At 43.1% G+C, this 12,703-nt stretch overlaps 1 protein-coding gene across 2 annotated transcripts in view; it reads left to right on the forward strand.

Moving 5' to 3' along the window:
- The window catches only part of PDS5B (PDS5 cohesin associated factor B), a 152,981-nt gene that overhangs the window by 112,523 nt on the left and 27,755 nt on the right, over positions 1 to 12,703 (forward strand). For both annotated transcript variants that reach the window (XM_053308801.1, XM_053308800.1), the window contains exons 21-25: positions 234 to 392; positions 1,837 to 1,905; positions 3,884 to 4,020; positions 4,523 to 4,646; positions 4,848 to 5,052. In XM_053308801.1, coding sequence (XP_053164776.1) covers positions 234 to 392; positions 1,837 to 1,905; positions 3,884 to 4,020; positions 4,523 to 4,646; positions 4,848 to 5,052 — 694 coding nt within the window. The remainder of the gene's footprint in view (positions 1 to 233; positions 393 to 1,836; positions 1,906 to 3,883; positions 4,021 to 4,522; positions 4,647 to 4,847; positions 5,053 to 12,703) is intronic.

The following is a 12,703-nucleotide window of genomic DNA, read 5'->3' on the forward strand; positions in this document are numbered from 1 at the left end:
TGCACCCCGGGGCTTAGTGCTTTGAAGACCTAGTCAATTCTGCCCAAATGGTCCCGCGTTGGTGCAGAACCCACTCTTAGGACTACAAACAGATCATTTCCAGATCAATAGTTACAGGCGAGCAACCTGTTTTGAAAAATGGGAAGGGGTTTTAATTCATAGGTTGTTAGTATAGGTGTATGGATTGAAATAAGTAGTTTTACTTATACTCCATGCCTATATTTTTATTTTAGCCGCTACATAAGAGTCTTGATCCAAGCAACCTTGAACATCTGATTACTCCTCTGGTTTCCATTGGTCACATAGCTTTGTTGGCACCTGATCAGTTTGCTGCTCCATTGAAGTCTTTGGTGGCCACCTTTATTGTTAAGGATTTGTTAATGAGTGACAGGGTAAGAATGTTTAATTGTAACACTATTTTTTACACTAAGAAATTCAGACATAGAGAAAATAAAATAGTATATTCTAATAAAGAATGATTTTACAGTAAATAGCTGATGTGAGGAGAATTACTCAAAGTAGTCCAGACTTGTCTTTTTAATTTCAGTGAGACTACTTTGAGTAATTTTCCTCTTGTCAGTCAATGTGTTCTTCTTGAATCAGTATTAAAACTAAGGAAACTTCCCTAAGGTGAAATGAGGAAAAACATCAGTTCAAATTCCATAAACAAATTAAACTAGATCTTCTTCGCTCTCCCCTTCCACAGGCATTGTGAGTGGGAGATAGCAATACTTTCCAGGGGCCAACTCAAGATGCAAGCCCCATTGTCCATGCGGAAAGAATTGAAGCTTTTTGTAGTTGATTTCCCTGTATCTATATCCAGATCTTGTAAAATATTTTGAGGTTTTCTGGAGCAAGTCATGCCTTGGCCAGTTTTTCAAAACTGAAAAAGTGTGGGGGTGGGGGTCATTTTTATCTCTGGCTCAGAGGTTATGCTTGGGGAGTGTCGCCTCCTTATTAAAATAGAGCTTGATCCACTGTCACCATATGCAGGCACATGCATTCTCTAAGGATTACAGTGTACACCCATTTTACATGCATTATCTGGGTTTAATCCCACTCTGTCTCATACTGTAATCCATTCTTTAGAACTAGTTCACACATTGCTCTTTTCATAAGGGCAAGTGTGAAATTGCTGCTAGAGGAACTGTAATTCGTCTCAAAAAATAAACCTGCTCAAAAATTAAACCTGCCCCAAAAGATGTTCCCACCTTTCATAATTCAGCAAAAGAAATTCCTGGTGCAAATATCCTTTATTTCTGCTGTTTGGTTTTCAATAAGAATGCAGATAACATTCCACATGGATGAGCACTGCTGAAAGTTTTCACGTTAGTTTCTCTTTAATGTTTTCATTAGAAAAGCACTTGAATTAGCACTTAACTTCTGTTCGTAAAAGAAAAATATCGATTTAGCTGAACTGGCATATGTCTGGACAGTAACAGTGTTTACAGTTGTACACCTGAATCTAAATCCTTGCTCTGGATCACAAAACTGTGGTCTGGCAAACATCCAGACTAATGCTATATGTGCCAAATAATGTTTTGCACATGCAGAATCTTCTTCTGCCACACTTTGTCTCTAAGAAATATGTCCTTATTCCTCAGGGACGTATTTTTGGTGGCACAGAGGAAGGAAGGGGGTAGTCTACAAAAATTGCCCCTCTCCTGTTGCACGCACAAAATATTATTCAACGTGCAGCATATGTTGGCCACTGTGTTACAGGATATAATTTATCAACCTGGAGCCTGTATTTAACGTAAAGATGTGGAGAAATAATTATAAATGTTAAAAATATTGTCTAAAATATTAAATAATAAAATATGGAACTCTATTTAGATGCCAGGGAAAAAGACAACTAAGCTTTGGGTGCCAGATGAAGAAGTTTCTCCTGAGACGCTTGTAAAAGTGAGTCACTTAAAAGTTTGTGTTTACATAATTATCTTGACTGTATCATATTGCCAGCTATCTAAAATGATACTCTTTACTTGTTTGTTTCTTGTTCCATCTGATTCTTTGACTTTAATGAAGTTTCTAGTCACACTCTTGAGATGTCTGACATGATAAACACATCTTAATTTTGTGTTTGGACTACTAGAGTAGAATATTGTGTGTATGTGGCTTATTTTTCAATAGCCCTTCTAAACATGAATTTGTTGCTGGCATGCGTTTTTATTATTTTTTCGCAGCACTTACAATCTACTGTTTAATTCAACTTCACAAATTGCTTTGAAAAGCAGATCTCTGCATTATAGGGACCAGGTGTCCACATTACACATTTTCCAGTTAGCAACTGAGGTATTAAACCTTCTCTAACTGGTAACAAATGTAATTCTTGCTCTGTAACTGCAGATTTCTGCTGTAGCCTTAGGCTTCACCTTTAATTTCTTGCTATATTTGGCAAATTTTCTTAGGATGGTAGGAGCCACTTCACAAATTACTGGACTTTGTGACAGACATTGTGGAGGGGGAGCATAAATGGGCTTCTCTTTTCCCCCTTTCTAAGCAACATATTTGGAACAGAAATATGGCTGCCTAGGACAAATAAACATTTTATTATACAATTTTACCTCTGAATATCCTAGTCTAGGCACCATGGTTAAATTTCTAGATTTCGTGATTCCCTGGCGCCTGGGATTTGTCAAGCCTTGTGCTATACAAAGGATGCAGGTAGATCTGTTGTTGAGAATACTTACATATGGGTTAATATGTTGTTCTGAAAGCTGTTGAATACTGCAGACCTTCCTCAGATTAACTTTCAGCTTTTAAAAGGATGTTTTATCAGGAAGTCGGTGGTTGTATGTTAAATATCAGTCTAGATAAGTTGAAGGGGATGATGCTAATTAGAGGTAACCAGTCATTCCACACGGTTAACAGTTAACTTTGATGAAGAGTATAAACATATTTAGCTGCTCAGCATACATGGATGAAAAACATAAGACTCTGCTGGACCCAAGGTCCATCTAGTTCAGCATCCTGTTTCATACAGTTGTCAGCCAGATGCCTCTGGAAAGTCTGCAGCAAGGTTTGAAGGCAAAGGCACTTACCTGTTGCTGACAATTAAGAACATCAGCTGTGTCTGTGTGGTAATTCCTCTTGTTGTGTCAGTCATTCTCTTTGTGTGACTCTTTGGAGAGTCACCCAAATGTCAGTCATTCTCTTGCAGAAAGGTTCCAGGGTCAATCCCAGGCATGCCCAAGTCAGGCTGGGAAAGACCTTGATCTGAAACCCTGGAGAGCTGTTGCTAGTCAGTGCAGACAATACTAAATTATGACTTGTCATTTGATTCTGTATAAAGCAGCTTCATATGTTCATATGACCATGCCATGTTTCTTTGAAGCCTCAAACATAGTAACTAAATAAATGTTCAGTAGAATGGCAGCTTCTGCTCCCTTGATGTTGATGATTTATATGCTGCTTTGCAATGGTATTTAAATAATAGTACTGGGTTTGCTGTTTGCTGATCCTGGCACTGGGCTCAAGGAAGAAGGCAACTTGTTAAGCTGATAAAGGCAGAGCACATTTACTCCTGATTGACGCGTTCAAATTTGGAGCTTCTTCCATGAAAGGCATGAAGATATTCTGCCTTGAAAAATTGAATTAAAGTAAAAATAGGAGTGGGCACCTCTCCACTATGATCTACTGCCTCAAGTAGCCTGTGGAGTGGTTACATTTGTTCTATAAAAGGGCAGAGCCCTAACTTACTATGAATCAATGTCCAGGTTCATGTAGGGAAAGAAAATAGAAAGTGTACATTTTTAAATTAGGTACCAGTTCCATGACGATACCGTTTCTGATAAAGCTTTTTCTGAGTTATTCTGTTTCATGACTACATTATCAGACATATTGTATTGATCTGTTATATTTGTGTGAATATTTATTTCAGATGCAGGCCATCAAGATGATGGTTCGATGGTTGTTAGGAATGAAGAATAACCACAGTAAATCAGGAACCTCTACCCTGAGGTTGTTGACAACAATATTACACAGTGATGGAGACTTGACAGAACAGGGGAAAATTAGGTATATAAATACAGCTCTTTGGGCAATTTTTGTCAGTTGACTCAGAAAGTGAAAAAATGTTCTAGTTCTGATCCAGATCTGTTTAAAGTCAAATGCTGCCTAGGTGTTGCAGCATATGCCTGGCCAATCAGGAGAGAGTTGTGATGGGTACTAGTGTCCCCTGTTCCTCTGAACAGGTGACTGGCATTATGAAAGCTGATAGCTGACTCCTCTATTTAGTGCTGCATGCGTATTTCTCACTCTAGTGCTGCAAGCCATGCACATAGGTCAAAGTGCTGAATGTAGAAATCCAGTGCTATAAACTATGCAGTATGCCATACCAGTTTTTCCTTTTGTTTCAACAGATATTAATTATATCATTTTCTACTATAACATCTAGATAGAAGATGGGGCTGGTGAAAAAAAAAATGCAAACCAAGCATGAAATGGTATATATGCCTTGCACAAAGCAGTCTAATTATTTCACACTAATTAGCATCATTCTTCTTTTTTTCTCCCCCAGCAAACCTGATATGTCTCGTCTGAGACTAGCCGCTGCTAGTGCTGTTGTGAAGCTGGCACAGGAGCCTTGTTATCATGAAATCATCACGTTAGAACAGTACCAGCTGTGTGCATTAGCCATTAATGTAAGGAAACAAAAAGGGAGAGCATTATGGGATAGATTTGGGCATTGAGGTATATCTTTGTGTGCTAATTACACATCAAACATAATGTGACCCATCTGTAACACAGTCAACAAATGTAATGTATGTACTGAAAGATATTTGGCCTTATATTTTCCTAAGCAGATATTGAGCATGTCATAAAATGCCTTTTTTCCCTTCCAGGATGAATGTTACCAGGTTAGACAAGCATTTGCTCAGAAACTTCACAAAGGCCTGTCAAGGCTGCGGCTACCACTGGAGTATATGGCCATTTGTGCATTATGTGCAAAAGATCCAGTAAAAGAGAGAAGAGCTCATGCAAGACAATGCCTAGTGAAAAACATAAATGTGAGAAGAGAATATTTGAAGCAGCATGCGGCAGTTAGTGGTAAGAAATCATGGAGAACAAGCAGGAAGCTTGTAAGGTTTTTTCTAATTGGATTATTCTAAAATTAATCCTCCTCGTATCTGTGTACTCCTTGCCCTCCTACAGCATGTATATTTCTGTTGAGGCATTCCCCAGCTGGCTTTCTGCTCAGTTTTTCATTAATGATATGAGGATATGAATATCCCCAAGGAAGCAAGCAATGCATACAAGATTTCTGTATATATGTACTGATCAACGACTGCAGCAAGGTCTGTCTGCATAAATGATTTCAGCTCTCCCCTCTTGGTATCCCTTTCCACAGACAGCATATAAGCCTCCTATATCTTGGTGCCATGTGAAGTTACTCTTTAAAATATTCTGTGAAATCCAAATTTTTCATCTTAGAAATTAAGCACACTATCTAAACGACTTACTGGTACTTGGGTGTATCTTGAAGCCAGACCTCTTAATCCCAGATGTATGGTTGCATTATTTATTTGTTGCTTTAGCATATTTGTATATCACCAAAAACATGACTCATGGCAGTTTGCATAACAATTAAAATCACCTAAAATATTTATACAAATTAAACATTCAGATCAAATAGTTTAAAACTTCTTAAAACCTAATGAAATACTGGTTGAACAGGTGCATTTTCAAAGCCCGTGATGGTGGCATGCACTCTATCCATATTCAGACACACTCTTCATTTCCTCACTTGTTCCAGAACTGAGCCCTAACATTTTCCAGTGGGAAGCTGCAAAAGGAGAGTTCCTTCAAGCTAGGAAGGTTTGTTTGAAGACTAAAGGTTGAGTGGCTGCATATAGAAGAGCCCAAATTAATTTCTCACCAGTGTTCCCTCTAACAGAAAATCCCAGATGTTCTTGTCTATAGCTCCCAGCATCCTCAGCCAAAGCCCACTGCAGCTAGGGATTCTGGGACCTGTAGTCAACATCATCTGGGATTTCCTCTTACAGGGAATATGGCTTCTCACCCCAGATTTTAAAAAGGGATATCTGTCCTTCCCTTCTCCACTCACTTCTGTGGTTATGCTCCTTTCTGGATCAAAAACAGATAACCAAGTTATAGGACATAGGGACATAGGAAGCTGCCACTGGTCCATCTAGCTCAGTACTGTCTACACAGACTGGCAGCAGCTTCTCCAAGGTTGTAGACAGGAGTCAATCTATTAGAAGAAAATTCAAAAGTTAATTATAATATAATAACTTTTATTAAGCCAATTAGAATTCACAAAATGGTGTGTGAGCATCTGACTTAAAATTCTCCTTTATGATCTAGGTTTTTAAAAATATTGGGAAAAGAAAATTGAAGATCTGGATCATGATCCATTGAAACCATTAGAATGGGTTCTGCGCCTGTGCGGAAGCCTCTCGGTATTGAGTTCTACAGCTCCTCTTCGGTGCCTGCGCCCCGCCCATTGTGACCATGTGGCTATTTAAGGCGGGAGGAAGCGCAGGCACCTCAGTTCCTTTTCGACCGCCATGAGGATCGTTCGCGATTTCTGTAGCTCCTTCGTTTTGGTTCCTTGCTAAACTTACAAAAGTTCTACTATTGTATTGTTCTGATTTCAGACTTTTTTGGCTACTCTTTGGATTGCGATTTGGACTGACTGATTACTGGCTTTGACCTTGGACTGTTTTTTGTTGCTACCTTGCTTGGCGATTGTGTATGTCGAATAGAGCGGATGGATTCTCGGACTTAGATCACGGATTGTTTGTGGAGTGAGTACAATGGACACCCCTAAGGGAAAGAAAACGTTCAAACGCTGTACTAAATGGAAGGTGAAGCAGCCCTTTCAGGATGGCCACAGCTTATGCCTGATATGCTTGGGGGAAGCCCACGCAACTTTGGTCTGCAAAATTTGTCAGTCCTTTTCAAAGCAGATGAGGAGGAATAGGGAACTTCGTCTAAGGGCGGCTCTGTATGCTGAGGTCTTAACTGCACCTTCAACCTCGTCAAAATCTCCACAAGGTGTGAGGGCCCTGGGTTTGGCTCAGTCTAAAACCTCTATGCCCGCTGAGACTACCTCTAAGTCCTTAAAGAGGCCGGGTGATAAGATGGTTGCTGCCAAAAAGCCCGCGAAACAGGCTCGAAAACTATCGACCTCGAGCTCGACGCCGTCACCAAAGACGGCTCAAGAAGTGCAGGTGGTTTTGGTATCGACGGCACCATCCAGAAGAACTAGTCCCCTCGAAACCGAGGGCTTCTAGCTCGACATTGACGACATCGATACCAAAAGAAACGTCTCCGTCTCAGCAGTAAACAAAATCTTCTTCGACATTGAGAGCCCCAGTGCCATCGACCTCGACAATGACCTCAACATAGAGCGCACCATCGACATCAGCATCGACAGAGACGGTACCGGCATCGTTACCCGCTATAACTTCCGCCCATGATTTGGGACCTGCTATGATGCCTATCAGGTCTCCGTTGATGTCGAGAGATGGGGATCGACCTTCGGTTTTGCATACGCCAGCGAATATCACTACCATGACTCTTCGTTTTAAAGCACCCATGGCCTTCTCTTTGGAGGAGGAGGATCATTCTGATGCAGAAGCGGTTCCGTTAGACCCGCTTTTAAAGATGTTGGACTCTACTACTGCTACCCCCCCCCCCGACATTTCAGATCGCTGGGTATTAAAAATTATTCAGTGAGGCTACGCAATAGAGTTCAAAGCTCTCTCACGATTCCGGGGCATCCGCTTTACAAAGGCGACTCCAGCCTTGTGCCAGGAGGTGCAGGAACTCTTGCAAAAGAAAGCAGTTGTGCCAGTGCGATGGGCACGGAGTTGGGAGGGGTTCTACTCCCGTTATTTTCAAATCCCGAAGAAAGATGGAAAGATTCGACCAATTATGGACGTAAGACATCTGAACAAATACGTCCAAGTGAAGAGGTGTCGCATGACAACGTTGCAGGATATCCTACCGCTTCTCCATCAGGAACTGTGGCTGGTGATGTTAGACCTCAAAGATGCCTATTTTCACATAGGAATCTGCCCATCCTTCCAGAAGTATCTTCAGTTCACTGTAGGAAATGCAGTTTACCAGTACCAAGTGCTACCATTCAGACTCTGCACTGCCCCACGTGTCTTTACAAAGTGCATGGCGGTGGTAGTGGCCCACTTACAGACAAAAGGGCTAAAGCTGTACCCTTACCTAGACAATTGGCTCCTGTCGTTGCGGGACAAAAGCGAGTTACTTTTGCAAATACAATATATGTTGCAACTTCTCCAGGATCTCAGAATATAGGTCAACTGGAAGAAATCCAACCTCACACCTGTGCCCGTCATCTCGTACATTGGGGCTGTGTGAAATGCTACCCTGGGAAGGGTGTTCCTTCCAGAGGATCATTTCCAGTCCCTGGTACAACAATTTCAAAGCAACCCATTGCAACCAGCTCATCATGTGCAGCGCCTATTGGGCCTCATGGCCTCTTGCAAGTCCACCGTTCAACAAAGATGAGGAAGTTGCAGATGTGGTTTCCTTCCTCCTTCAATCTACTGCAAGACAGCCCGATTAAACTCTTGAGGGTGCCCTTGTCAATCCTGCGCTCGCTGTCCTGGTGGACTCAGAAGGCCAACCTACTCAGAGGTGTGCCTTTCCAACCTCAGGCTCCATCAGTTTCAGGCTCGGACTGGCCCACTGAGCAGCAGGGCATTTTCCCGGTGCACCCTCGCCTGGTGTGCCCTGCTGCGCTCGCTGGGCTCTCCTCGCACCAGCTGCCCAGCTCCCCTTTCTCCCTCTCCCTGTCCGGAGAGCTCCATCTCCTCGCCTTCTGATTGGTCGTGAGAAGTAGGCTCAGACTGCCCTTAGGGCAACAGGGTATATTCCCGGTGTGCCCCACCCGTTCCACCCCACCTGGTGTGCCCCGCCCCGCCCCACCCCTGCACCCCAACTCCCACCCTTAATTACCCATTCTGCTCAAAACCTGGCCCCCTCCCTACATACATTCCAGCACCCTCTCAGTGCCCCCAGTCCGGCCCTGATCAGTTTGGGTGAGGATGGATGCTTCCCTGAGGGGGTGGGGTGGGGTGGTCATTGCAATGCCACCAAAACTCAAGGCCTCTGGACACGCTCACAGAGCCATCTGCATATAAATTTTTTGGAATTGTTAGCGGTGTTTCAGTCGATGAAAGCCTTCCAACCAATGCTACGAGTCCGAGTTGTACAGTTACAGCTGGACAACACCTATCTAAACAGACAAGAGAGGACAGTCTCCAGGTCTCTGTGTGTCCTGAGCCTTCAGATTTGTCATTGGTGTATCAGAAACAGCATTACGCCAATAGCCATCCACATCAAGGGCACAGACAATATACTGGCAGATGACCTCAGCCGTTCTTTCTTGATGAAGATCAGGCATGAGTGGGAGCTGAACGATGCTTACTTCCACAACATATTCCGGCTCTGGGGTTACCCGGAAATAGACTTGTTTGCTACAGAGCGAAACAGGAAATGCAAGCTGTTTTGCTACAGAGCAGGTCATGAACCTCTGTCCCTGGGGGATGCCTTCCAACTAGATTGGTCGGGGCGTTGGACTTACATGTTCCCCCCTCTACCTCTTGTGATCAGGGTTGTAGCACGTTTGTTGTTGGGCCATGTGAAGGGCATCCTGATCACGCCTTGGTGGCCCCATCAAGCATGGTTTCCACATCTACTCAGACTAGCCTCAAACACTTTTCAAAGACTTCCGAACCATCCAGACCTCCTGATTCAGGAAGACGGCCATCTACTATACCCGTAAGTTCTAACTCTGCAACTGACAGCATGGAGGATCGACTCTTAAAGAGGATCCTGCTGAACCAGCGTAAACTGTCTACACGGCGAAACTATGCCAGCAAGTGGAAAAGATTTGCTGTCTACTCTTCCAGGCATACCTTCCGCCCTAAGGAGGCCTCCATCCAGCAGGTCTTACTGTACATGATCTCTCTGAAGATGGCAAAGCTTTCAAATGTGTCAAAGTCCTCCTGGTGGCACTGTCCTCTAAGCACCCGGGATGGGATGGTAAGATGGTGTTCTCCCACCCTTCCTGCAAAAGTTTTCTGAAAGGCCTTTCTGACTTGTACCCCCACATCTGTACGCCACTTTAACAATGAAGTATCTCGCTGGTTCTCTTGGCCTTGACTGAACCTCCATTTGAACCCATGCATTCGGCGACATTAAAACTGACTTCCTTGAAGGCTGCTTTCTTGGTGGCGATCACCACTGCCCACAGGGTGATTGAACTTACTGCACTCTGGATGGATGTCCCTTATGCCCGTTTCTACCCGGATAAGGTTCTCCTTCGACCAGAAATCACCCTTTTGCCTAAGATTGTGTCGGACTTCCACATAAATCAGGATGTGGTGTTGCCTACCTTCTTCAAGACGCTGACCACTCCATTGGAAAAGGCTCTACATTCCTTAGATGTTCGCAGAGCACTTCTCTATTATCTCTCGAGGACTAAGCCTTTCCGGCGCTCAAAGTGACTGTTCATCTCCTATAAGGGAGTGAAGAAGGGGCAGGCATTATCTAGGCAGAGACTTTCACACTGGATAGTGGAGGCCATCCGGCTGGCCTACTCTCTACAGAAGGTTCAACAGCCAAAGACCATTAAGGCACATTCCACAAGGGCCTATGGAGCGTCAGCTGCTCACCTGTCTGGCATATGCTTCCAAGATATTTGTAAAGCTGCCACTTGGTTTTCTGAGCGACCTTTTATTAAACACTATGCTATAGGTCTGCGGCGGAGGCTAATTTTGGGAGAGCTGTCCTAAAAAGGGTGTTACAATAACTCTACTGCTCCCTCCTCCTTTAGGAACCAACTAAACACCCATTCTAATGGTTTCAACGGATCATGATCCAGATAAACAGGTTGCTCACCTGTAACTGATGATCTGGTAGTGATCCGTTGATATCCATTAGACCCTCCCGAACCTCCCCTCCGCAGTAGTACTTGCCTTTCTTCAGTAGAACTTACCTGCTTACTCAACTGCTTTGGCGATCTCCAAGGAACTGAGGAACCTGCACTTCCTCCCACCTTAAATAGCCATGTGGTCACATGGGGCAAGGCACAGGCACCGAAGAGGAACTGTAGAACTCGATACCAAGAGGCTTCCACGCAGGCACAGAACCCATTCTAATGGATATCAATGGATCACTGCCAGATCATCAGTTACAATTGAGCAACCTGTTTTTTTACATACTGAACTATAATCTTGCATGGTTAACTTGTAATGAAAGGGGGAATCATTGGCGGCATTGTTAGTTGAACTGAGGGAGTCAGTTTTGACATTGGTTTTTAAATTAATGACTGCTGAGGAACTAAGGCTGAGCAAAAAGTTCTTCCTTGATCATTAATGCTCAGTATTTCTGGTGGCTTATTGTTCTGCCTGAAGCCTTTGTGAGACAGTTAGGACGAAAGGGTGTTGGAAGGAAGGGTCTTTCCCTTCCTTCCCCCCGAGTAAGTTTGTCCCATAGGTCACAAGTGTGTTTCTTGACCCTGCCTTTAGCCCATAGGATGTGTTATCACAAATGGGAGTGATAAAGCACCACTCTCTGTCCCTCAAAGAGTGCAAAACCTTCCCTTTCCCCATTCAGCTTGTTCATGCTTCTTGAAGTTCTCTACTAGGAAATAGTTCTACATTAAATTAAGCATCAGTCTTCAGCACACTTACTAGGGCAGTGTTCTTAATTGTAAGGCCAGGGGCCAGAGTTGGCCTCATCAGTCCTATGTGTGGTCCCCTCACAAATTGTTTATTGGGCCTGTGTGAAGCTTTGGCCGAAGTGGAATGTTCTGCAGAGTCTCCCTGGCACCATGTGGAGACAGCCATTCCCATCATTGCAGATCGCATAGCAATGGTGCCTCCTTTAAGGGAAAAACCCTCTTAAGCCCCTGAACCATCTTAGAAAGCATGCATGGAGTGCTGGGAAGTTTAATTCTTCCCAGTGGTTTCCCCATGAAGCTCTTAAGAGAGGATGCCATCTCTCTTAAAGGGCTCTCTCAGCACTAAGAAAAGCACAGCACTGTGCAGAGGTCAACAAATGGCTCTAAAGTTGAAGGTTGTGTTTTGCCAAAGTGCCCCCTGCTTGAAACATATTGAAGATCTCTCTACTAGGGCATATTATTACCCCCATATTATAGATTGGGGTGAGGTGGGGTGAAATTGAGAGAAGGTCGTTAATCTAAGGCACCCTAGTGAGTTCATAGTAGAAGTGAGATTCTAACTGGGGACTTGCTGATTTGTAGCTTAGTCTTAGCCTTTCTGCTATACCATATTATGCCATATCCTGTTGTAGGATACTGTATTTGTCCACCAGATCAAATTCCCATACAGCTTTAAAATTATATCCTATTATACTTGGGCATAAGCACCATTGAGCAGACTTCTGCATAAACGTGCTTAGTATCAGACTGTTACTGTGCCTGGTGATAAAATGAGTAGTTTTGTGGATTTACAGTAAATTTTAATTTCAGTATTCATCTTAAATAACTATTAAATATTTTAAAAGTAATATATAATGTAAAAAATTATTATGCGTATATATAGTTCTTTCATATGTTCAGAGTGCTTCACATATGTTATCTTGTGATCCTTACAATAATTGTGCAAAGTAGGTCAGTATTATTACCCCCATATTATAGACTGGGGTGAGGTGGGGTGAAGTTGAGATA

This window comes from Hemicordylus capensis, chromosome 3 (assembly GCF_027244095.1).
Source record: "Hemicordylus capensis ecotype Gifberg chromosome 3, rHemCap1.1.pri, whole genome shotgun sequence".
NCBI classification, from domain to species: domain Eukaryota; kingdom Metazoa; phylum Chordata; class Lepidosauria; order Squamata; family Cordylidae; genus Hemicordylus; species Hemicordylus capensis.